The sequence below is a fragment of the Ixodes scapularis genome, unplaced genomic scaffold, assembly GCF_016920785.2.
Source record: "Ixodes scapularis isolate PalLabHiFi unplaced genomic scaffold, ASM1692078v2 PGA_scaffold2__306_contigs__length_199485367, whole genome shotgun sequence".
In the NCBI taxonomy this organism is placed as follows: Eukaryota; Metazoa; Arthropoda; class Arachnida; order Ixodida; family Ixodidae; genus Ixodes; species Ixodes scapularis.
In genome coordinates this window covers 114,919,117-114,945,105 of record NW_024609857.1, presented here as the reverse complement: position 1 = coordinate 114,945,105, position 25,989 = coordinate 114,919,117, and the positions used below count along the sequence as shown (strand labels likewise).

General features: G+C 45.5%; 2 protein-coding genes across 2 annotated transcripts; both read left to right on the top strand.

Annotated features, from left to right (window-relative positions):
• Positions 1-492: 492 nt before the first annotated feature.
• On the top strand, positions 493-7,962 carry LOC120849117 (long-chain-fatty-acid--CoA ligase-like; the record flags this gene model as incomplete). The annotated part of the gene is made up of 4 exons (XM_040221253.1): positions 493-621; positions 2,006-2,207; positions 7,085-7,188; positions 7,846-7,962. Coding segments are annotated over exons 1-4 (552 nt in total), but the record flags the coding sequence as incomplete, so codon positions are not given.
• Positions 7,963-14,516: 6,554 nt separating this feature from the next.
• LOC121836577 (4-coumarate--CoA ligase-like 6) lies at positions 14,517-23,219 on the top strand. Its single transcript, XM_042291511.1, has 4 exons — positions 14,517-14,678; positions 21,169-21,444; positions 21,934-22,078; positions 22,942-23,219. Exons 1-4 carry the CDS (start codon positions 14,517-14,519, stop codon positions 23,217-23,219), a joined length of 861 nt encoding a protein of 286 aa, XP_042147445.1.
• The last annotated feature ends 2,770 nt before the right edge of the window (positions 23,220-25,989 follow it).

Sequence of the window (25,989 nt, the reverse complement as noted above, 5' to 3'; positions counted from 1 at the left end):
TGACGTCGCTTAGCAAACACCTACACATGGAGGTACCACCTGCGGGCTTTGCCGCAGAGAAATACTATGGAATTTAAAATGCCACAGAAAGCGGGTTTTAGTTTCAGATCTGCGGGCCGTGCGTCACAAAGCAATCTATTCAAGGGCTATTAGCTTTGGGATAAACTGCTGCCTACTTGTGACTGGTGAACTAACACAGTATATTAGGGAGGTAAATATTATTTTGAAAGTAGCGCAATACCAAGCGCCTCATGCAGGGCTGAAAAACTAAGAAAAATAATCTCCCTCCGAGGAGTTTAAAAATAGACTCGTGAGTTTGCCAGCCTTTGAATAAGAGACCTCTGATCTGTCAAGCAGGCGTGGTTTTTAAGGTGATAGATGTCTTGTCTTGCTTTGCATTTTAGGGCGCAGCTCTTAGACACCCGATTTTTTTTCCTTTCAGATTAGAGTCGCTAGACATTATAACCGGAGGAACCCTAAGATATCACAGGAATGTCGCTGAAAGCCCGCATCGAAGACGACATTGTACATTCCCCCTATCCCGGTGGTTCTGTACCAAAGATTTCAGTCTGTCAGGCCATAAAAGATAGGCTGCTTCAACAAGGTGAACGGACTGCATTAGTAAGTATGCCGATAAGTTTTGTGTACAGTGTGTTGAAGAAATGTGATCACTATGTATAATATTGTGTTAAGCAGAATTAAACTTAGCTGCATCGCTCATTTCTCAAGTGCAGTGCAGGACCTGTTATGTTTTCTTCTGTATGCATACCCCAGCAATTAAGGATAGTCCACCCTCTTGCAGTGTGGTTAAAACCGAGCACCTTACAACTTCTCGTGGTCTCGTACGATGAGAGAACACCCTGGTGCCTTCTATAGGGTAGTGGAGGAACACTTGAGATTTCCGCATATATTTCCTCTCTTGTAGTGCATCATAAACTTTTTAGGCTTGAAAAATTTCACAATGTTATGAGCGACCATTTCTATAGATAGTGCGCACATTTTATCTGGCATAGAGTGAAAAACCTTAACTCTAGTGAAATGGAGTTACAGGGCCACCTGATAGATGGCATCAGCGTGCTAGCTTGTACTCTCGTCCTGAGAGACCACAAGGCTGCACAGCGCACTCGGTTGCAACTAAGCACAGTGCGTGAACCAGCTTCGAGCCAGAAGCCTGCTTAGAAGGCTTGCAATTGTCGTGATATACCTAATATAAATTCCATCGTTAACACTATAACCTTGATTGTGTAACGAAGACTATAGAGGCAAGTTACGATGCTAGCATAATCCTGATTAAAGGGCTCAAAGGCGCCATATTTCTTAACGGGGAATTCGTATTACAATAGCTAGGAAATGCGAACAGGATTGCTTCTTAAACGTTTTTACTGCGTGTGTCCAACCATAAAGCCTCTGAAACGCAACGGTTCCTACGACAATAAAAGGAAAGTTATCTTAAAAAAAAAAAGCTTAGCTTAAAGAAACTGACGATTTTGTAAAACATAAAAAAACTTCAAAAAGTCTTCAATATCACGGATTCCTATCCTTTGGATAGGATAAAAATTGTTTCTTCAGGTTTATTGCTTTGTTAAGTGACGGCGCGTAATAGACAGCGCAATTCCAGTCGCCAAAACGTCCACGGCGAATCATACTGAATTGCACGGTAGAATACAAATACCTATATTTTCTTGTCAGCAGGTCAATTTGTAGCTTACTAGGCCAGCTCTCAGGGAAGGTAGGAATTAAAAAGTCGGAGGCGAATTAAAGTAAACATGCATTTGCAGTGGTGGACATACTGGTAACTCTAAAGCCACCAGAAATATACGTTATGCTTCTGGGCACTCTACCTGCTTGTAGAGTAGAGACTAGATCGTGACACGCCAGGCATGACGTCCTCACTCACAGTATTACACATGCTTATAGTCGGCTTTTGGTGATTCCAAAATAGGCTTCCTGCCATTACGGTTATCCCAATTAAAAATAATATTTATTGACCCTTCTGCCGCTGCAGATTTGCAAAGAAAATAAAGTGACAAGTTCAGAGATGCTGAAGATGCTTCATAAATACGCCGCTGGTTTCCAACGCCACGGCGTGAAGCCAGGCGACAAAGTGCTCGTACACGTGGACAATTTTCTGGAAAGTTTCATTGCCATGTATGGAGTCGTGTTTGCTGGAGGCGTCGTCATACCATCTGAGCTGGCATCAGAAGAAGGTAGGCAGGTTCAATCAGCCTTTGTTAAGCTTTTCATTTGGAGAGCATCGGTATCTATATTTAATAAGGTTCGCTTGCATCGGTACTTTTTCAAAAGAATTAGTATGATGTTGGTGTTGCTTGTCCCGGCAGCGTATTCCCGTTTGATCAAGGAGTAAGACCGTGGAGCAAGCAGAAGACGACAGTGACCCTTTCGGGCTCGTTGTTTATTTGAGGTAAGAAGAAAGCTTTCACCGAGGACGGCGGTGAGAGTTGTCTTCTTATCTCAAACCTAACCTTACCCAACCTAATCTAACCACTCTCACCAAGGACGGCGGTGAGAGATGTCTTCCCATGTCACAACTTACCTAACCTAACCTAACCTACGTCAGGTTAGGTCAGGAAATATCTTCCAATAGATCCATTAAGTCAAGGTAAATGCTCAGGAAGTTTGGAAGTTTCCAATTAATTCAATAGTTGTGTGCCATAGTTCTGGTTCTGGTTTTTACAACATGCCTATGTCTAAAATTGTAGCGTGTGTCAGAGCTTGTAGATTCCGACACTTACACTCTGGTCACCCTAAGTCGAGACTGCGGTGGAAGCGACGTCCGTGTTAGACCAGTCCTGTGCCTCTCTTTCGCCAGGTCATTACGCTCCAGGCCATGCCCTCGCGTGGAGGGCTAGGTCAGGTGATAAGAGGGCGGCGGCTGATTGGTCCGGGGGCAACGTAGCTCCCACCGTAGTCTAGCTTAAAGGCACACTAACACACCCAATTTTTTTGTTAATTTTTTTGCCAGGCGATTTAATATGGTTGTCGGAATACTACCCACTTGATATTTTGCTACAGTCGCGTATTTATGTTTTTTATAAAGCCGAAAATCGCAACTGCTCGAAACCGAAACCGAAACCGAAACCCACACCGCACGGAGAAGTGGAGAGGAGAGAGCGAGTGGTGGAAGTCACGTGGCTACACCCGACCGTGCGATTTTTTTTCCGCACGTAGCAGGCGAAATGCGCCGCGGGGTCCGTTCGCCGTGCGATTCCTTTGCAGTTATGTTCGTTCCGCTCTTTGTGCTGTACTTCAAGATGAGTTGTTTTGTACATTTAAGTGTTGGCAATTAGGAGTGAGTGTCTGCCCGTGGTGAATTCCCGTGATCGGCTCCGAAACCAATACGACCAAAATGTTGCATAAGGAGCTGGCTCACATGTCCAGCATCTGAAAGTAGCATTGTGCGGCAAAGTGCACAAGTTTCCGAAAAATCAACGAGTCGGGATCAATGGCTGGCTGCAATTCCTGTATAACAGTTATGGGAACCTCGGAAAGCGGACTCTACCCGATTCATACGCTCCTTGCATTTTGTCGAAAGTGACTACATTGAGTTCGCAGGTGTCAAATTGGAATCCGATACCATTTAGTTCAGGGACTTATTGTCCACAACCAATGTCTTTTTCAGTGACAATAGTAACAAAAGAAATGTAAACATCGCAAAATGTTTGACAAAAAAAAATGGTACGCATATATTAGAGACCGAACGCGTGCCCACTGCGTGTGAAGCGGACGTCTTTCCACTGAGCTACTGAAGAAACTGTTTCGTTCGTAGTAATGCAGCCAGTCGACTGTATATCGGAAAGTTTGCTGCCGTTTTCTCTTCCGCACATGCGCTCCCGGCTTGAAGTCGCGCAGCACCACGCATTGGCCACATTCGCACCTAATGAAGAAACCGTACGCGTGCGTATTCAACTCGAAGTGCGCACTTCGTGCTTGACGTTCGAGCGAGCGATGTCTCCAGCCACAAGAAAGGACGACGGCTCGGCGACGTCTTCGTGCAATCGGCTTGCTGGTCGGGCGTGTCGTAAGGTATGAATATCAGTTCTTTTGATCAGTCAGAAATTTCTCTTTCGAAGGAAGACAGAATTCGCCGGTACCGTGAACGACAATTCTGAAGTAAAGGTCCCACGCCCGTCGTCGGTGATGTGACGTCAAAGAGCTGAGTTGGTCTATATGTACGAAAACTAAGATTTTCCTGTTTACACCGCAACAACCTTATGTGCCTCAAAGTGAACCATACTGAACAGTGGTTTTGCTGGGGCAGACGAAATAATTGTTAAACATGATGAATAGCTTCTTTAGATGTGACTCAGAAAGACAGACGACTCACCGGTTTTGCTGTTCATTCAACGGGAAAAGTTCTCACTAGAAGGATGACATGTTTCTGTCTTCCTGATTTAGAAACCGCAGTCCGTGTCAGTTTGTTAAGTCGGGCAATGGCAGCTCATTCTTAAAAGGAGTCGTCACGTGAAACGTTTCCCTTCCGCCTCGGACGCAATATAATTCTATTCTCCCAAGAGAACTATACTCGGCCACAACTTTTCTTGGCAATGCAGTGGAGAGGAGAAGAGCCTGTGCAGAGCTTTATTCAGCGCTCAAAATGGGAGAGGGAACGCGTGCCTATACCATCCACTGCATTGCCAAGGAAAGTTGTCGCCGAGGATAGTTGGCCTATATATATCCTCGGTCATTCCTTCCAAGGACCATTTCTCCCAAACTCCCGAAGAGCCAAAGTTTTTGCACATTGTCACACAAAGGCCTGGATAATTGCTAAGCAGAAGCATCGCCAGTTGAGGAATGGCGCGAGCTTCCTGAATTGTGTACTTTCCCAACAAACGGGGGGCTATGTCCGCATGTAGGCTTATTCCCGAATAAAATTCCCAAGGGAAGGCACCGAGGCATACCGCGAGTGGCACCTGCTTTACTCGAGAACGCACAAAACGTTTTTTGGCTTTCACAAGGCATTTGGAATTAACTATTTATTCCGGTCGTTTGTTCTTCACAAATGTCGAAGCTTACGGTTTGACCTTGCTTGACAAAAGTACAAGGCTGGGGATCTGTTTGTCCTGTCCTCTCAGTTTTTAAATTGTGTTTAACTAAAAGGTGATGTGCCCGTCGCCTTGCAGCCTATGAGCCGTTCACCCCTAAGCTGACACACTGTCAGCTTAGGAATGAACGGTGGAAGCTACGTGTTTGATGGAGCAGTCACACGTCTATCGTTCGCCACGTAACCACGCTCTCGTTCATACCCGGGCGCAGAGAAAGGGACGGGTGATTAAAGGAAGGTGCTTGATTGGTTCTGGTTGGCTTACAGCTCCCACCGCACTCTCAGCTCATTCATGAACGAAATATAGTATCGTCGTGGTGCCGCGACGCCGTGGATCTTCGTGCCTGAAGTTCGTAACCCGTTGCCTTCCAACGATGTCTACACGCAAGGTTTTCTTCTTCGCCTTTCCAGCCCCTCTCTGTACGTCTGTCCAGCTCTTCGTACGAGGCTTTGCGTTTAGGTGGCCGTCGTTTATTTCCTCTGATGCTTTTTCCTACATTTCACCATGCAAAATAAATTTTCTCTGCTCTTCTAAAGCTTGCAAACGAATTTTCTAATTTGGGACAAAAGTAATTTTAAAAGTAATGAGTAATTTCCTCGATATTACTGCCTGAAAGTAATTCATTACTTTACTAAATTACTAGCCTAGAGAGGTAATTCATTACATTACTCATTACTCCAAAAGTAATTTAATTACTGTAATTCCGTTACAGTAATGTTATTAATGCCATCTCTGCTCGAGACGGTCGGTCGCATCCGCTGGTAACACCACACCCGGGCGCAGAGAAAGGGACGGGTCAGGTGATCAAGGGAAGGAGGTTGATTGGTTCTGTTCAGTTCCTAGCTCCCAACGCACTGTCAGCTCAATGATAAACGAAGTTTAGCATCATTATGATGGCGTGACGCCGTGAATCTCTCTTGTCTGGAGTTCGTGAGCAGTGACTTTCCAGCGATGTCTCTACACGTCAGCGTCAGCTTTTCTCCGCCTTTCCAGCCCGCCTTTGTTTGTCTGTCGAGTTCTTCGTACGAGCCTTTGCGGTCAGATGGCCATCTTTTATTTGCTATGATATATTCTTCATGACAATTCACACTTTAAAAAATTTTCCTCTTTTTTTTTAAAGCTCGGGCTAAGGGACTTTTTTCATTTGGGATAGAGCAATGAGTAAATTTCTCGAAGTTACTGTCTGAAATTAATTCATTACATTACTAAGTTACCAGCCTAGAAAACTCATTAATTATATTACTCATTACCACAAAAAGTAATTTAATTCCTGTAATCTCGTTACAGTACTGTCATTACTGCCATCTCTGTTCAGTGACCACTGTGCGGTGCTAGTTTGTGTTCAATAACATTGTATAAGACGTTGAGGCAGTAACATTAATGAGAGGAACGGTTCACGCATATACATGCAGTTTCGTCGTTCCCTGGATTTCAAATTTGGGCGCGCGATTTTCAAAGTGTACTTCAATTACCCCAAGGCAGTCCTAGTTTGTGTCCAGTAAGATTGCTTAACATGTTCACGAAATGCTCTCTAGTTAATACACCCTCATTGGTGCCAAAAGGCCACGGAATTTTCGTTCGGTGTGTTACTCGATCGGTTTAATACAAAACGCCTATGCGGACTCCATGGTGCGCGCTCGCACTTTTACCGTTCATTCAGCCCATCTGCTCCGAAATGGCAGCTTTGCGGCTCCAACGTCACACCGCAGCTGTCGCTGTGTTTTACCTTATGGGTAGCATAAAAGTTTAAAATTTTAAGTACATAATTAAGCAAACTATTTTCATCTGTTTCTTTTAATTCGGTTAGTCATTACCCCTTTCGCATGCCAATTCTTATTTAGACCCAGAGAAAGCCTGTCATAAACGGCCTCCAGCGGCGTTTCCCCTTTTCATATCCAACTGTTATATCTTAACACAGTTTGAGGCGAGTCCTTAGGTCGTATTAACTGAGTGCAGCCTTCGCGTTTGCAATTTTTTTACGTAAAAAGAGAAATTTCTGGCAATTTTTGTAATTTTGACAGACGAACTGCTGACAAAAATAAAGGACGGAAAGGCCAGTCACGTGCTCACCACACCAAGCGAAGCCGACCTGCTGAAAGAGTTAACTCAAGACACGCATATTCGGGTAAGTATACGTATATTAATACTGTAATACAGCGATAGATACCCCATCCACGAAATATGGGAGAAAACCCACGCCTAGTCATCGTAGAGTTCGGATCAATGATGACCTCGGCGTAAATGCGACTAGGTAGCTATGACAAGTTATAAGCGAACATTGCTGACTGGAAAACAGAGTCGTCTTTCCTTCATCGTCCCTCACCGCGATCACATGTTTGGCAGAAAAACCTAATCTAAAAATAGTGTTTTTTTCTACTTTTCTTATTTGGACACCGAAAGTTAACCAACTCTAATATTTCACCCTATTAGGGCCTCAATATTTGGGTGGGCTATCTCACGGGATTTCACGGTAGGTAGGCGTAACTCTTCACGCACGAATCATAACGTTTTGGTTCCATATTCATCTTCGTATCGACAAAAACGATCGAAGAAATCTCTTCTCGTTGATGGTGTACTTATCTTTGAATTTCATAAAAAATGCTTAGCGAGGCTTTGCAAACGTGTACTACGTTAAATGTGCCTATATGACGCCTGCCGTTTCAATGTACTACTCGTAAAATCAATTTGTGAGGATGGCTAGCTGTCGTTTTAACGTATTAAGTTGGAAATATTCGTAGAATATAAAAACGCTCTCTCATTTGATACTTTTGTTAATTTTCAGGAACGCTTTGTTGTAGCTGACAAGCCTGGATTCATTTCGGTGACAAATTTTAAGAACGTACCGGAAGAATGTTTTATTGACCTTCCAGTGGTCGATGTTGAAAAAGAAGTGATCGCTCTTTGCTTCACATCCGGCACAACGGGCCGCCCAAAGGCCGTCGAAGAAACGCACTACAGTTGTGTCGCTGGGCTCCAACTATACAGGTACGCAATATCGTCAATGCAGCACAAAAAAAGAAAGAAAAAAAACACAAAAAAACAACAACGATCTATTTTTTTTTGTTTTTATTACAATTTGAAGAAATATTGCACAATTTAATTAGAAACCATTATACTAAGAATTACTTCACAGACAAAACCTCATGATTGCAACGTTCCCACTAAGAGCGATTCAGTTAATTAATTATTTTGCACAGAAATCTGGGTGTGTCGTGTCGGCTGCGTAGTGGATATTGGACAAGTTTATAGTGCCGCGTGCATGGCGGAGTTAGCAAAGCACGCATCGTGCGTTTGCCGGTCTGAACGGGCTTCGCACTCTGCTTTGACCACTTTAGTTTTATTTCTTCTTCTGTACTCTCTTGGAATGTTTTAGCCCATTGTCGGCTTTCATCGTGTATTCTGGCTAGGAAGACTCTTGAACGTACCACGTCGATAAACGGATCAGTAAAGCACTGCTTCGGAAAAGTCCCTCTTCCGTTGCCAACGCAAGGGTAGTTGGAGTTTCTCCTTAAGTTTGTAGGCACATGTTCATCTCGTTAAATTATTATTTTTAGCTTTACATATAGGGCTGGGAACTAATCACTTTATTAATAATGTTATAATAAGTGTAAAGCGGTTTCTTTTCCCCTAGAAGCTAGTTCAGTTCCCGGAATAAATCTAGGTATACCGGATAATATGTGATTGAAGAATTCAAAATGGGATTGATGAAAAGATAGGGCTACCTGAGAAAGCCACCTTCCGCATGTCTTTACAGCTGGATGCCCGCTTCACGCCGAAGCTGAGAAGCGGCACCCCTGGTGCCGATTTCGCCTTTTGATGCATATAGCTGGAGTACGAGGGCAGCAGCGTTTAATCCTAATTCGTAATTTACTGTGTTCGATTGAACAAGGTGACGAAACTTCAAAATCAAATTGCTCGACGTGCGCTATTCGTAGAGTCCGTTCCCAGATGCGCACCAAGGATGTGGAAAAGGGAACCAGAAGATAACAATGCCGAGGATGGTGCCCGATACTCCTACATGGCTAAACACAACCCCCCCCCCCACCAAAAAAAAAAAAAAAAAAAAAAAAAACTCGTGTTTTTTTGGAGTAGCAGATTCTGCACCAGCCGGAGTAGAAGGCTGTCTAAACAAAAAACAAAAAAAAATATACTGTGCAAAAAAAAAAAAACGCACACTCTTTAAAAAGAACGTTGCGGCGAGCGCGTCCACTTTAAAGAGAAAATGACAGGGAATTTATGCTCGCCAATGTATTTACTTGTACATGACATATCACAGCCAAACTACCCAGAACACGATTTGCGGCTCGAAATTCGTTTTCTTTCCTCCCGAAAACCGCCGATCGAGAACTGGCCGGCTTGACTGGCGCTCACTCTCTTCTCCGTGGTCACGTGTCGTTTTCTATAGTATAGCCACAGCCACCAAAGATAATCAAAGTCGTGGGTCATCGGAGGCACACATTCAGTATTAAATATAGAAAACAAATATGATATACATTTTTTGTTGTTTCCAAAAAAGGCATTTACGTTGAATGAAAAAAAAAAAAAGTTTCAGAGCAACGTGATTTTCGGTAACTTTCTCCTCTATATTTCCTCTTCCTTCCCGGTCCAGCTTCGGTATCGGTTTCGAGCGGTTCCGTTTTTTTATTTCTTTTTACGTTATTAAAAATATAACTGACACTGAAGCAAAATATTGATTGGGTAGTCTTTTGACACCATAATTCGCGAGGTCGGGTGCTGCCGACAAAAGCGGAGGCCTTGAAGACAACCAGCAGAGTTTGAGTGGCTGTCCAGGCCCACGTGATAGGCTTGCTCCAATACTCGGTGCAAGAACAAAAAAAGTATATTATCTTTCGCCTCGAAAAAATAATTAATAAATTAGTCAGTTAAACATTTCGAAACAGACTGGAACCGGAGCAAAACCTCTACGTCTGGCACGGAAAATGCCAGTAACGGGATTCGCTCGCCAAACAAGTTTGACTTTCATTGAAGAGTACAGCGAAAAAGCTCAAGCACGCCGCACCTGATGTCACCACCCGCCGTCTCCTTCTGAATGATCAAGTCTGTCTGCTATGGTCATCGACTCCGAATAGACGAGCACTCGAGGACGGTGCCTGGAGCCAGCTACAGCTGCGCCATCTTCCAAATGCCGTCTTCTACCAACGCGGAAACGCTAACTTCGGCTCTAAGCTAGCTAGGCTTCCAAACAGACCGCTCTATGCGTGGTCAGCCCTCGGCTTCGTACTGTTTCACTCAAAGTAAAGACTTAGCGCAGATGGCTAATTTCATCCAGCGTTTGATATCTGAAGAAAAAGCCTTACACGAAAGGAATATCTATTTATTTAGTTGCCACCAAACTTTTTGTTTTCTCCTTTTTTCTGGGAACACGAGGCTAACGTATCAAACTGTCAAAAAATGGTTACAGATTGATTATGTATATAACGCACCGGTGATAATTTCAAGAGCTACGCACACTAACATATGTCAGCACTGCAAAAGGGCAGTCAATTACGAGGGCACCCCTGGCTTTGACTCGAAATTATGGTCAGTATATTTAAGAAATCTGTGAATTTTAAGGTAACGTATTTTCTGACTATCATTAAGCTTCAATTCCTCCTGACGAATACACCCGGAAGTACGTAGAAAATTTCAATCAGTATTTGAAGTTCTGTCATGCCCATGCCGAATGGTAAAAAAATGAAAGACGTTTACAACTCCCTGTAACGCCGAATCAGAGCGAGCACTTGAGAAAGAGGAGGGGAAGGTACGGAGAGCAGAGTATGCCCCGCCTCCTCATGCCTACCCTCTCATCCTCCCCCCCTCTTTTTCTTCTCCTCCCCAGCTCCATCCCTCCTCCCCCACGCCTCCTCCCTTCCCTTCTTCCTCCTCCCCTCTTGAGGTATTTTGTTTTCGGGAGAACGGAAATGTAGTTCTTATATTTGGAAACTCCACTCTGTCGAAGTTCTGCCGGTGCCAGGAAATAGGACAGCAGGAGCAAGGCGGGAGAACGAGACAGCGTTAAAGTCAACACCTTGACGAAGCACGTGATACTCTCGATGTCATCCTACTTGCTGTGGGCTCTGTCGAAGGCTGCTCGGCGTTTTTGATTTCCTCAGCATTAGTCTTGAACGTGCTCCCCCGAGATGGCACAGCACAACAGCGAGTGCACGTCCCTCGGGGCCAATTGGATGTTTTCCTGCATGACTGGTATGAAGCTCTTTTTTGTCTTGCACGAAATATTTAGTGAGTGCGTGGGCGAGAGATACAGAGCTACCACGAGCAAGTCGTTGTCGACCTTGGCGGCCTATAGTTTAACAACTTCGTCTAACGCGCCACAGATATCGATGGGTACAGCACAGACCCGAACCCATGTAGATGTCCACTTGGATAACGAGTATACACCACGCTTTCATATGTGCCTCCCTGTCATGTATGAATGGTGATATCACTCGCCTGCACAACTGGTAGCTGGCACCTCCCATCCTTCTCCCCCCTCTCCTCCCCTCCTCCTCCCCCTCCTACCATCCTACTCCTACCCTCCGTCTCCCTCCCTCCTCCTCATTCTCTTTTCCTCCTCATCTGCCTCCATCCTTCTTCTCCCTCCTGCTTTTCTCCTCCTCCCTTCTCCTCCTCCACACCTCCTTCTGATCTTCTCCCTCATCCTCCCTTGTACACTCCTCCACCTTCTCTCCCCCTCCCTCCTTCTCCCCTCCTTCTTCTTCGTGACGTCACTCGTGGCCCTCGTGACGTTACTCGAGACGTCACGTGGGACCTCATTATGGGAAATGTCCCATAATGCAAAGCGTGGTTACGCCGCTCAAGCCGGAAACGCACTGCTTTAAGACGTACACTTTGCATTGAAACGACATATCGGGTGACTCAAGTCACCAGGCTCGTTCTAAAACGGACCATAAAAATCGATGCCTGCACGTAGCAATCTAAACTTTTCGTCAAACGTGTATTTCACAAGTCGTTTTTTTTTTTTTTTTGTAAAATTACAAAGCGTAGCTTTCTTTCTGTAAAAAACAGGGCTAAGAAACTCTCCAGGGTCTACGGCGGGCGGCGACGGATAAGATCATTGCCAGTAGCGGGGTGTGTTTGGCGTTCGTATTAATAGATGGCACTACCTCCTTATCGCGACGGCTCGCGACCGCCGTGGTTTATTAAAATGAACATACTCTTTTTCAAATGTACCATTGGTTAAAATAGAAATAGGGACAACATAAACAAAACTTAAAGTAGAAAAAACGCGTCTGCATAACGACGGCGCTTTTGCTGCCAAGGGTTTTCGTCTGCCTGTCGTCTGCTTTCTTGCGTTGGTCGGTTGCACCTTCGGCCGCTGCTCAAGACTCCATATATCAATACGAACGCCAAACACACTCCGCTACTGGACTTGGCCGTCCGCGTCGCCGCCCGCCGTAGACCCTCGCAAGTTTCTTGGCTCTATTTTTTTACAGGAAGAGAGGTACGCTTTCTAATTTTACAAGAAAAAACGGACCCATGATATACACCTTTGACGTGCAGGCGCCGATTTTTACGGTCCATTTTAGGTCGAGCCTGGTGACTTGGGTCATCCTATATGTAAGCCGGTAAACGTTCCCCCCAAAATATGCTGTTTGTAATAAAAATAGACCTCTTGGGGGAACAAACTACCAATCTTGGCGGACGTCATGGATTGCAAAATCATACTAATTAGAAAAAATAATGAACTAAAATTTAATAAATAATTTTTTTTAATTCGTTCTTTCAAGCATATGGTTTTATTGAGAAACTTGCTAACCATCATAGAAAGCCACCGAATAAACTCTTTTTTAGAAAGATATTAGGCAGCGAGCGGCCATTTACGGAGTTCAGTAAAAACGTTCGATTCGGACGCGCTTCTAGGTTTCGGTTTCTTATTGGAGCGCATCTCTGCGCGCGCGGTCCTGCTCCCCAGTGGCCGAGACGCGCAACACACTTGCGCCATATACTTCCGTCCATCCTACAAGGGAGGCGAAGCGGTGGCTTCGCGCCGAAGGACTGCGGGCTCAAAGATGCCCTCCAATAAGAAACCGAAACCTTGAAACGTACCCGAACTAAGTGTTCTTTCTGAATGCCGGAAAATACTCCCCCTACCTTATATCTTTCTAAAAAGAGCTAATTTAGTTGTTTACAATGATGCTTAGCAAGTTTCTCAGTGGAACCATATATTTAATTTCACACAAAAAAATACCAATAAGCTTTCGCTAATTACCTCGCTGATCGGTATGCTTTTTCGAAATTCTTGATGTCCGCCATGACTAATAACTTGTTCCTTCAAGTTTTTTTTAACTCTTGAAAAGCATATTTTTATCAATTTTCGCAGAAACACCCTGCAAATGTACCCCGGCATACGTTCCTTTTTCGAGTGCCTAAACCAGTGGTCTCAAACTCATTCGAGTGTGGGGGCCAGAAAGCCCACACCGGAAAAACCGGGGGCCAACGTAAGAAAGGGGGGGGGGGGGGGGGGGTTAAGAAGATTTTAATAGGAAGAGACCTGGTGCCCTATGCTTTTCGTAAACTCACGGTTTTGACGGTGACATTTTTAAATTGGATTTGTTTATATGACTACTTTGGGCCCCGACGTGATGTGATGACAGAAATTAAAATTACACTGCCCCGCCAACGTGCTGGCATTTTTAATACAACAAGAGAGCAAGCAATCTGTCGTTCCCAGTTCAACATGTCTTAAAAAAACAAACAAAAAAACAATCATTTAATTTTGGAAGTTCTTTAATTCCTCATAATTTTTATTATAACACTCTTAACAAATACTTTTAATTGGAATATTTTTTTGAAGGTGAGAATCCCGAGTTCATAGCTTTACCTTTGGCACTTGCTCCTGCTAAGGGAGAGTTTGCGCAGCCGACATGCATTCTTCAACGAATAGGTCGAGGTTGCAGGCTAGCAGCGGAATTGTTGTATATTACTAAAAGCTGGGAACCAAGAATTAAAGCGAAACAAAGGGCAAATAAACACAGAGCATTATAAAATATGTGCATACGTTAAAAGTTAAGAGCTATATACCTTCCGAGCGAAAATGAATCGACGAGATGAGATCACTATGACACATGTCATTTCTAGCGCTCGAGATATGGAAACCGGGACTAGCAGCCAGTTGCCTGCGTGCCGCTTCTCAGCAAGTCGCGGGCCGCATTGGGCCCGCGGGCCGCGTGTTTGAGACCCCTGCCCTAAACGTACAACTTGCACTGATGCTCAATAGTGCACTATGTACGCCATGCTTATTTTTAGCTGGAAGGCAGATTCACCAAGATATGTTACAATCCATATTGCAAAGCGAGAACCTTGAATTTCGATTTCTCTTTTTAATAAGTGGCGATTTGCCAAACTGTTGGCATTTTGTATTTCAATGTTGCCGTTCAGAGCTCCCCACCAGTGTGAACCTGGTGAATCGCTCCGATTTCATTCAGACTCAACATGATGTTTGACGAGACGGAAACCGTTGGAGCGCTGTTCGCTGTCGCACAGACCGTTGGATTCCGAATGCTCATGAGAGTTGTCTGCTCCGGCGCCACGTGCGTCATCATTCCCGAAGGAACAAGCTTTGCCGAGACGGTGGACGTCGTGCGGAGACACAAGGTAATACAGTTCGTCTATTCTGGAAAAACAAAAAAAACTGAATATTGTAGTACCTGTTAATATTGCTGCGTGCGAATTGGCAACGCACGCAACTGCCACGCGGACAAACGAAGTTCAAACCCGCTCGGCCACGTTCTTTCTTTTACCGATGCGTGCTCTTCCGGAAAGTTCCAGTCCATTTTCGGCTGTTCCGAGCGACATTCGATGGCTATAAAATATTTATTTTTCAAGATCGAGTATCTAAGTACTTGCTAGAAATGCTTCTAAAGTTTAGTTGAGCGAAAATGAAGGTCTTAGCTTTACATTAGAAAACGGTAACCTTTATACCACTTCACGGTATTTTTCAATACCCTCATGAGTGTTGAAAAACAGTTTTATTGTGTGTTTTATTTTTTCGCCTTTTACTGGAAAATGTGTAATCATGTGTGAAGGGCCCGGACATGCTGATAAAGTGTTCACTCTACATTAAAATATTCGTTCTTCTCCCGAAACAGAAGAAAAAATAAGGAAAACATGAATGCTAATATTGAAAACCTGTTCGTTGATCGCGCCCACTGAGCACCTACGAATTATTTTTTGTGCCCTTCCCACTAGCGCCAAAGATGTTAGATAAGTTGAAACAAACAATAAAAAGTAAACAGACTGATAAAACTGCTAAAAATCAGCAGCGTTTTTTTAAGTAATGGTGCCATCCTTCACGCGGTCTCTTGTTATCGCATTTTTTCAAGTACGCTTAAACTGTTTATTAATAAACATCGTGCCCTACTGAAAAAAACCATTTGGCGCCTATATGAAAATAAACGGGTTCATACCGGTAACAGTTTAACCATACCGGTCACCAGTTTGTCAAAGGGGTCGCCCGTATGGCTCAAAGGGGTCTCCCGTATGAGCCATAACGGTCACCTATTTGGACAAACAGGTCACTCCTGTGTCAAACGGGTCACTCCTCGGGGCAAATGGGCGACTCGTTTGGGCAAAGTTGTCGCACGTTTGCTCAAACCGGTGACCATGTTGCGAACTGTACCGGTTTAATCAAACGGCTCTCCGGAGCCCGTTTGATACTGAACGTACAGATCGGCGGCGTGGGCACACCTAGCGTTTCAGCCGTAGCAGCCAATGTTTCCGGAAGGCTGGGAGCGCCGGTTCATCGATTTCAGATCGTCCGCGTAATGCAAGTAATTATATTCATATTTCAATTGCGCTGATGTTCGCTTATACTGCAACTAAAACTAACACTTTTTTTTTTGTTGTTGTTTTACGTAAACGCGCGAAGTTGGTGAGCCGATATTTTTGACAGAACTTTAAAACTTTGTCCACCTTTGTTGCCTCAATTTACTTATTCAGCTCAAATCTCTCTCGCAAAAGACGCGACCGCGTGAAAGAATGTACGTCTAGACTCCGTTTCACTTTAATTCAAGACGCAGCGAAGGTAGCACGCGTACACGCGGCTGCAAGAACATCGAGCATTGCGAGACCACGCCCGCCGTTGCAGCAGTCAAACTACGAGCTCGCGCTGAGTACTTTCTTCGCTCAAGCGCAAGCCGAGCCTCTAGCCGCCCCGCTGCCATTTCCAAGGTTCGAGCGTGCTAAAATGCGGGCGCGCGTATTTTTTTTTTTTTTTTTTTTTTTTCGAGGTTACAAAAACACATCTCACTGGAATGCCTGGGAAGGGGGAGAGGGACTGTCCCTGTGGTCCTCGCCCCCTCCCTCCTCTCTTGTCACCCGTCACGTGACTCACAGCCGCGCGCGAGCTACACGAGGTCCGGAAGGGTGCGCCTAGCAGCCGCTTTTTTCTTTGTCTGCTTGTTGTCAGTTCCAGCTCGAACTTCGCGCGTCCACCTGCTTCGATCTGTCGCCTAAAGCGCGATCCAAACCAACGCTTCTTTTTGCGCCTGTAGGTCGTGCGGCTGCGGATGTGACGCATTCCGCGTCGTTTTTGCTGTTTCCGGGCGCGCTTTCTGAGTCAGAAGCGTGCGCTTTGGTTTGGACGGGCCAGCTACGGGCGGGGGCGCACGCGCGCACGCAGGCACGAGCGCACAAGCAAAGTGCAACAGCGACAGACTGGCCGGCGAGAGAAAGAGAGAGGGAGAGAGATCGCGTTGTCATGTTGGAAGAGAATAAAAGGGGGGGGGGGGGGGAGGAGAGGGCAGCCAGACGGCGAGAAACGCGGAGCCGGAACTAGCTTGCCCTCCACCGATTGGCCGGGACACAGGCGCGGCCTGCTACGTCACCGCGCTTTTTTGTGCGGCTTGAGAAAGAAGTTGAAATCAACCAACTTCTTCGTGCGCGCCCGGAAGGAGCGAAGAAGCGGCGCGACGTCACGAAAATGCGTCACATCCGCAGCCGCACGACCTACAGGCGCAAAAAGAAGCGTTGGTTTGGATCGCGCTTAAAGCGCGATCCAAACCAACGCTTCTTTTTGCGCCTGTAGGTCGTGCGGCTGCGGATGTGACGTATTTTCGTGACGTCGCGCCGCTTCTTCGCTCCTTCCGGGCGCGCACAAGAAAGTTGGTTGATTTCAACTTCTTCTCAACGCGCACAAAAACGCGCGGTGACGTAGTAGGGCGCTCCTGTGTCCCGGCCAATCGGTGGAGGGCAAGCTAGTTCCGGCTCCGCGTTTCTCGCCGTCTGGCTGCCCTCTCCTCCCCCCCCCCCCCCCCTTTTATTCTCTTCCAACATGACTACGCGATCTCTCTCTCTCTCTTTCTCTCGCCGTCTGGCCGGCCAGTCTGCCACAGTTGCACTTTGCTTGTGCGCGCGTGCGCGCTCGCCCAAAGTTTTGCCCGTCCAAACCAAAGCGCACGGTTCTGACTCAGAAAGCGCGCCCGGAAACAGCAAAAACGCCACGAAATGCGTCACATCCGCACCCGCACGACCTACAGGCGCAAAAAGAAGCGTTGGTTTGGATCGCGCTTAACTCTGCGGTCTTATTAGGATGTCTCTCGACAACGTATTGGATGTGCACCAAATCTATCAGTGTTCGAAAAGTCCTAAGTCTATATCGGCAACAAGCGATTCTTCAAAGAAGTCAGGAATTCTTGCGGTTTGGTTGGGTTCGGCAACTGGCAGCGTGTGCGCCACATCGTGTTGAAACTTCCAAGAAACCGTTCCCTCTCATTTGTGTTTGTGTGGTTGTCCTGCTTTGACCGTGTCGACAAATATCACGGATTACATCTTTGAAGTCCGCTATTTTTATGGTAAGTGCACTGCAACCTACTTCTTGGCAACGATTGACCGTTCTTCTGCTCATACTCTTCCAGATTATCTATATAATTATGCAGCCACTATTCTCGCGGCAGCCGGGCGAATAATTTCTCGGAAGTCAACCTTCATAGTCTAGAATTACCTCGGTTCTTGTTTGCTTTGCTACCTTCTCAGTTATATAAAAGCTTAGAGTGCCTCTCACATTTCACAGATCGCTTGCACGTTTGTACTTGTCTACAGAAGACGTAATAAACTTTGAGGAGAATTGAAAACAATCTTTGGTGTCTGTTTTTCTGTCCATTTGCAAGCACCTACGTGAGCACATTTGTTCTGCCTGTTTCCTTCATGTTATAAATAGGTTTATGAGTTTTGGAACGTCTTAAATAAGTTTAAGATAACCAGCCTACCAGACGATCCCCGTTTAGGGCTAGCGCATAATTTCACGATTCGAATGGCACGTTCAAACGTGTGGTCACGTGCAAGGTCGAACGGGCACCTGTATCAAACGGGCACCTGTATCAAATGGGTACCGTTTCAAACGGCTACCCGTATCCCATAATCACGTTTGATCCAAACGGGTCGACAAGTTTGCACCCGTTTGATTTACCAGTTTGCCACCCGTTTGAATTTCGAATGGTTTTTTTCAGTAGGGTGTACAGAGATTTCAGACGCGATTTCACCATTGTGAGGAACTCGCCATCAATTCATGAAAAAAGACACGTTACATGTCTACTCAAAGAAAGGCCTGCGCTGGTATTCTGAGCGTGATCTTCATGCAGGCATGTAATATCACAAAGTCGTCTGTATTCTTCCTCAAATTTTAAACCTAACCCACACCTGGTTGTCGTTTTCTTGTTTGCTTTTCCACACGGGTATAAGGTTAAGTAAACGAATGGGCTCTATCAAAAGCAAAAAGTTGCAGTGTTGAGTACCTTCTTTCCGTCCTCGCTGTACATTTTTTTAATTATTTCTGAACACGACAAACTCTAGCTCTAATGGTCCTGGCACTTTATGTTTCATCTGCACATAGTTTGAATGCAGAATAAACGGCTCGGTCAAGCTTGGACGCTGGAGAGCTAAAGTTGCGGAACGGGATTTTATGTTGGGCGAGTATGCCACTGGGCAACCCTCTTAATGGGCAGGGTTTTCTCAAACGATCGGAAGTTATTAACGATAGTAATATTAATAGCTTTATTCAGCACGTAAGCATGACAGGGGCTAAGAAATAAAACCTACCCAAGCCGCTTAACTGGCCCTAAGCATAGTATGAACAAGCTTTAAGATTTCCATTCGAAAATTCTGTTTGGAGACCCAAATCAATCAGCGACCCTAGCCCTGAAACAAACTGATTACGGCACGTCCCGCATGCAACCCTTGGGTCGTATGTGGTAAAAACCTTCATTGCAGAATTAGCAACTTTTTGATTGTCAACATATAGCTCATTCTAACCTCTCCAGCGAATTTGGATAGCAGAGCGCTTCGAGTAAAATCATTGCTGCAGCGACAAAGGCATCTTGAATGAAACCTTGCTTCAACAAACAACGACAGGAGCAGATACGACGGCGAATTTATTTGTCCATTTCGGTCATTATGAATTTTATTCCGGAACAACCGCGGCCATTTTAGATAAATAAGTACACCGTGCTGTCAAGTACGGGACCGCTTTTGATTTAAGATAGGAAGCAGAAATCGTTAAGGAAGCGCTCGATCCTGGCAATTTCTTCAAATTTACTTCCAAATTTATGCACAAAACGTGACACTGTGAGGGACACAGCAAGGACGAAACAGAAATTAAACCCAGGTGTGAGAGCAATCTGCTCTTTTTAGTTATCTCTCCACCACTTAACTGGCTTGTGAAATTCCACTGTGCTAACCCCTGCGTGTATCAGTAACTAGGAGCAACAAAGATAAATTGAGGTACAGCCTTCTCAGTTTTTGCACGGCCATATTTCGCGCATTTCTGAGTTCGCAACAATATAGCTTATTTATTTATTTATTCAAAATATCTCGAAGGCCTTTCGGCATTAAGTAAGAGGGCCAATAGGGTTGGATAAAAACATGAAGAATAAATTACGACACATACCGCACTTCATTATATTAACATCAGTACAATATCACAGATATAAGTATAGGTCACAGATCATAGAATTGTTGAATGCTAATGTTGTCCAAAAAATACGCTTGAAGCTATTAATGTTAAAGTTTCGTGATTTCTATTAATTTGTTCTAGAAGACAGCAGTAAGTTCCACCGGGCTATAGCATAATCTGTGGATTAAGCATAGAAAAGAAATTGTACGGTGCGTTTCCGGCAAGGAAATCAAATAATTTTGTTTTATTAATGATAAGCTGTCGAAACGCGAGTATAATGATGAAATGAAACGAGCAGCTCTGTTTTAAATATATTTGATTTGATTAATAAAAAAGGTTTGGTGAGGAGACCAGATGGCGACACATATTCTAACTTCGGGTGGACATTTGTATCGTAAGATAATGTACGAAGGTGAGGGGGAGCAGATTTTAGATTGTGCTTTAAATAACCGAGTGTACGGAATGCTTTAGTGGTAATCGTGTTAATATGGAGCACCTAAAAAAGGTTTGAGGTCAGTTCAACACCGAGGTACTGGTAAGCCAAAACGGCGGCGATGGGCGAATCCTTAAGTGAATATGTGAAGTTTCAGTTCGATCGTTTACCGGTGAATGAAACAAGTTTGTATTTTAGCAGTGATAAGGGCCATTTGCCATTTGGAGCACAAGCGTACTACTTGGTAAACATCGCTTTGAAGACGCAGATGATCATCAGGATTGTTAAGATTTTTGCATAGCACACGCTTGTTAGCATACAGATGCACACCCTATGTTAGTGACTGTGGGAAGTCGCTAATGTAGATTAGAAATAAAAGGGGACCAAGGGCAATACCTTGTGGAGCCCCAGAGGTTACAAATAAAAGCTCAGAAGTGAATTACCGGCTACGGTTGCCTCCTCTCTGAGGGAAAGGGAGTTCTGAATCCAGGAAAGGGTTAGGTGGTCGATGCAGAGTGGGGAAGGTTTAGATTTTGGACGGCGGTGCGGCACGCTGTCGAACGCTTGGGAAAAGTCTAAAACAAAGGCATATGTCAGGGTTGGACCTTTTAGGGTGCAGAAGCATTTAATATAGTAAAGGGAGTTTGTAAGAGCAACAGTGGTGGAACGGCGACGGAAAAATTTACATACAGGTTTCAACTAAACTACAACAATGCATTTATCACTATGATTATAGCTTTTTTTGTTCTTTTGTTTTTTGCCAGCAGATCACGACGCTTTTTGCTAGCACCACAGCCCTACACCTGCTTGCCAGGCACGTGGTCAAGAGCGGAATACGCCTTTCCAGCGTAAGGAACGTAATAGTCGTCGCCGTTCGCGTAACAGAAAATGCCCTAGAAACGATGCTTTCAGCGTTCTGCATAAAAAGCTTCAGGAGCATGTACGGGACGACGGAACTCTCGAATGTGATCTCCTGGATGCCACGCGACACAATGGAACATAAGACAATCGGTTTTCCTGCTCCAGACGTGCAAATGAAGGTAGGTGAGTCCCTATTAAACATAAATAATAAAAAAACGTACCATGATTTGTCTAACAAACGTATCAGAACTTTAGTAAATCGTATTAAGCATCGATTGGTTCTTACATCATCAAAACGATATTGCCCCTAGATGGTTAGTATCTTCTGTGGCGAACACAGAATCAGAAAACATTTCAGGCCTGGAAGACTGACGAATGGTCTGCAAGGGCCTAAGCGTCCTAAGCGTTTCCTGATTCTGCGATCGCCGCAGAAAAACCTGACCGTCTAAGTGCACTTCAGCTTCTGACCTTACTTTTCCGAAGTTCTTGTAATTTCTAGAAAGGTTAGTTCATCCCGAAGTTCTTATGCAATCTCATAGGTTCTGACATGTTTAATGAACACATTCATACCACTTTTTCACCAGAAATGTAAAGGACTAATAAATATACTCGAGATATTGTTTTATTTTTATAAACTTATCGTCGCTTTAAATTAAAAAAAAAAACAGGTTGTTGATATAGACACTGAAAAAGTTCTTGGACCTAAGGACCACGGAGAGCTCTGGGTTAAATCACCCACAAGTATGAGAGCCTACTACAACAACCCAGACGCGACTGCTGAAGTGATCACTCCGGAGGGATGGCTGCGAACAGGTACCGCATTGAATACTGGAGATTTTTTTTACAATTAAGTTCACCTTATTTGGTCTCAAGGGATATTCGAGTATTAACGTCTTGTCCCAGTATATTAACAAGAAACCAACTTTGAGCCTCCACAACCAGCCCTAAACAAAAACAGTATTTTCAACAAGCGGTACTTGAAGAAGGTTGCTCGAGAACGTGGAACAATAGTTGTTTCCCTTGCAAGTAGACGACGCCTTTTCGCTTCGTGCTGCTAAGATGCAGGTGAAACAAGCATAAGCATTCCCTTCTTACACGAGCACCGACTCCACAAGGTGGCGACTAGAAGCGCTTTTCGCGAGTCATCCAAGACGCAGACAGAAGGCGTAACTAAGAAAACGATAATTATATAGAAAATGTACATACAAGTAAAGTCACGTAACCACCGTTCACGTTCCCGCGAGCCATAACGCTCTAACAAACCAATAGATTTCCGGATCTTTTACCGGTTAGAAAACTTCCTCCCTCCCTTCCTCCCTCCTTCCTCACCTCCCCTCCACCCCTCCACCTTCCACCCCCCCCCCCCCCCCCCTGCCCTGTTCGGGTCCAAGAACGCACGTGCATAACGCTGTCCGCGTTGTCCTGTCGTGGTCCCGATTCACCAAGACTGTCAGAATGGCTGTCTCGACTGGTTGATTGCTTTTTGAAAGACCAACATATCTTTAGAGGCTACTGCCCTATTTAGGCAGCTTTTCTTCGTTCCACCCCCTTTTTTTTTTTTTTGGTTTTCCGCGTCGCTAAATTATTAACAAAAGAACATTAGTCAACCTGTGTAGATATAACTGTTTGAATAAGCAAAGCGCGTCGGGGGCTAACGGCTGCCATTTGATTTGCAGGAGACATCGTCTATTACGACGAAACTGGAAGATTCTACGTCGTAGAACGTATTAAGCAATTCTTTCACTGCATGGCATGGCAAGTTGCCCAGTCGGAAATCGAAGCCGTTCTGTTGTCTCACGAGGTTGTCGAGGAAGCAGCCGTGATCGACGTTCCACACCCGGAATATGGCGATGTGGCAAAAGCTTTTGTCGTCCTGAAGCCGTCTTACAGAGTACCCGGGAGAACCAGGACCCAGGACCTGCAACGCTTCGTCGCAAGTAACGGAATTTCATGATTTGAGAACGTTACAAACGCCGCACACGAATTGACGACCTGACCGCAACCTTTTAAAGTCCGACCCCAGCCGACACCGCGATCTATCGGGGCCAATCAAGCGGCGCTAAAAACTGCATACATCGTCACGGCGCCCATCGCCCTTGTATGCTGCCTATCACCGACTGAACCAATCATGCGCAGTGGTTGGCTGGTTTATATCCTAGGTGGCGCGAGCTACCGCCCGTTATAAAAAGTACAGCCGTTACATCCATTCATCCATCCACCTAGTGAATGCGCCGCGATCCTGCGTTTTCTTTTTCCTGTGCGAGATTGGTCGACCGGGTGATCTCCAGCCCCCAAAGACGACAAACGCCATGATGAGGCACATTTCACGCTCCTTGATTGGCTCCAGCTGATCGTACAGCGCCGACTGCGTTTGGACTTCACAGAGACCATAGGGAGTTTTAGCGAGTCGTTTCCACACGAACGGTCCGTCCTCAAACGCATTGGCACCGCCAATGCGCATGCGCGCGCGAGTCGTGGGGGCTTCGGTAGGTTCCTCTTGTTCGTTTCTCTCACTCGGGCTGCTGAAGTCGTCAGTGAAGCCCACTGACGGCTGCGTTGCATGCTACGTATGAAACGGAGTATAATCTTGAATAAGCTGCTGCACCTTCACTCACTCCCAGAGACGCACCCAACGACAGTTTTAGAAATATGTAAAATGCAGACCGTATCGTTAACGACTCGGGTATAAAAAGATGCCGGTCCGTTTGTCCGCCGCCCTACCTGAGCGCTAGGCTTGGGACAGCGGGAGGCAATTTGCCATCCATGCTACTCTGGTTCATTTGAGAGGTTGAACCAAATCATTTCGAGGACGGCTCACGATGGTAAGCGATCACGAATGCTGTAATCTACGCATGCTAGTAATTTGTTTGCGATCTGCGTGCTGACAAACTTCGACGGCATACAACCTTGAACAATCACTTAAGTTCAAGATGACAGAGACACACCACCTACCTTTGCGGTCGTTGAGATACTTTTTACTCTAACTAGCTTTGCAGGTTTTGAAATTCCGAACGGTAAATGTTCCGTCGGTCGTCTTGTTTACACCAGTCGATCGCACGCCGGAATTACGGGCCGCCGCGGTTTGGCGCCCTGCAGAACGTTTCATATGTTTACTAGAAGATGACGCTGCCTGTAAAATGCAATCAACATGGTCATCATTTGCATGGTTGCGCCAGTTTACGATCCGCTGAAATACGTTAAATTTCACGCATGGAACAGTGCGCTCCGAAAGCGGCTCGCTAAAACTACTACTGGAGATTTTTAGGAAACCGTTTTCGCACATCCGATACGTGTCGAGTGCCTTGCGGCGCGATGAAGGAACAGACAACGACGTAGTTCACAGCTTAACGAAGCGTGAGTTTATTCCGTGCGCCGTATATATCGCCACGCGTCGTACCTTCGATACGAGGCAAGCGAACGCGAGCATGCGCGCAGGTCAGCGTGATAACAGTCAGGATGACACCACAATACGGTGAGATGGGCGCTCCGGTACGAACTGCGCATGAGCTAAAACAGAAGACTCGCACATGCTCAGTTCGTACCTGAGGGCCCATCGTACCGTATCTCATGTTCAAAAACGGTTCCCTAAAAGTATCGATTAGGGAGGTTTAGGGAACCGTTCTTGCACATCCGATATCATACGATGGGCCCTCCGGTACAAACTGCGTATGTGCGAGTCTTCTGAGGTAGCATACGCGCAGTTCGTACCCCAGGGATCATCGTACCGTATTTGATGTTCAAAAAAGGTTCCCTAAAACTATTAGGGAGTTTGTAGGGAACCGTTCTTCCACAGCCGATATCGTACGATGGGCCCTCCGGTACAAACTGCGTATGTGCGAGTCTTCTGCGGTAGCATACATGCGGTTCCTACCTGAGGGCCCATCGTACCGTACCTGGTGTTCGAAAACGGTTCCCTAAAACTATTAGGGAGTTTTTAGGGAACCGTTATTGCACATCCGATATCGTACGATGGGCCCTCCGGTACAAACGGCGTATGTGCGAATCTTCCGCGGTAGCATACATGCGGTTCCTACCTGAGGGCCCATCGTACCGTATCTGATGTTAAAAAGCGGTTCGCTAAAAGTATCTATTAGGGAGTTTTAGGGAACCGTTCTTGCACATCCGATATCATACGATGGGCCTTCCGGTACAAACTGCGTATGTGCGAGGCTTCTGCGGTAGCATACATGCGGTTCCAACCTGAGGGCCCATCGTACCGTACCTGATGTTCAAAAACGGTTCCCTAAAAGTATCTATTAGGGAGTTTTAGGGAACCGTTCTTGCACATCCCATATCATACGATGGGCCCTCCGGTACGAACTGCGTATGTGCGAGTCTTCTGCGGTAGCATACACGCAGTTCGTAGCTAAAGGCCCATCGCACCGTATCTGATGTTCGAAAACGGTTCCCTAAAACTATTAGGGAGTTTTTAGGGAACCGTTATTGCATATCCGATATCGTACGATGGGCCCTTCGGTACAAACGGCGTATGTACCGGAGGGCATGCCGCCGAAGCTGCGGGACGTGTGCGGTAGCTGCTCCGCTCGCGTTTGCGATAAGCAGAACTTCTTTGGTTGTGCAGGCGGTTGCAAACGTATAATTCATTGCGACTGCGTTAATGTTGGTCCTGGCGAATACGAAGTGCTTATGCAGTCAGGAAAAAGTGCCTACAAGTGCAATAAATGCACTCGTCGTCCTCGCACAAGCTCGAAGGATGGGTATGA

What these genes read in the sequence shown, in the direction of transcription:
- LOC121836577 (XM_042291511.1), top strand. Translation starts at nt 14,517, where the DNA reads ATGATGTTTGACGAGACGGAAACCGTTGGAGCGCTGTTCGCTGTCGCA. An exon ending in CTCCAGACGTGCAAATGAAG is followed by an intron (nt 21,445 to 21,933) that starts GTAGGTGAGTCC and finishes AAAAAAAAACAG; the next exon opens with GTTGTTGATATAGACACTGA. An exon ending in GGAGGGATGGCTGCGAACAG is followed by an intron (nt 22,079 to 22,941) that starts GTACCGCATTGA and finishes TTTGATTTGCAG; the next exon opens with GAGACATCGTCTATTACGAC.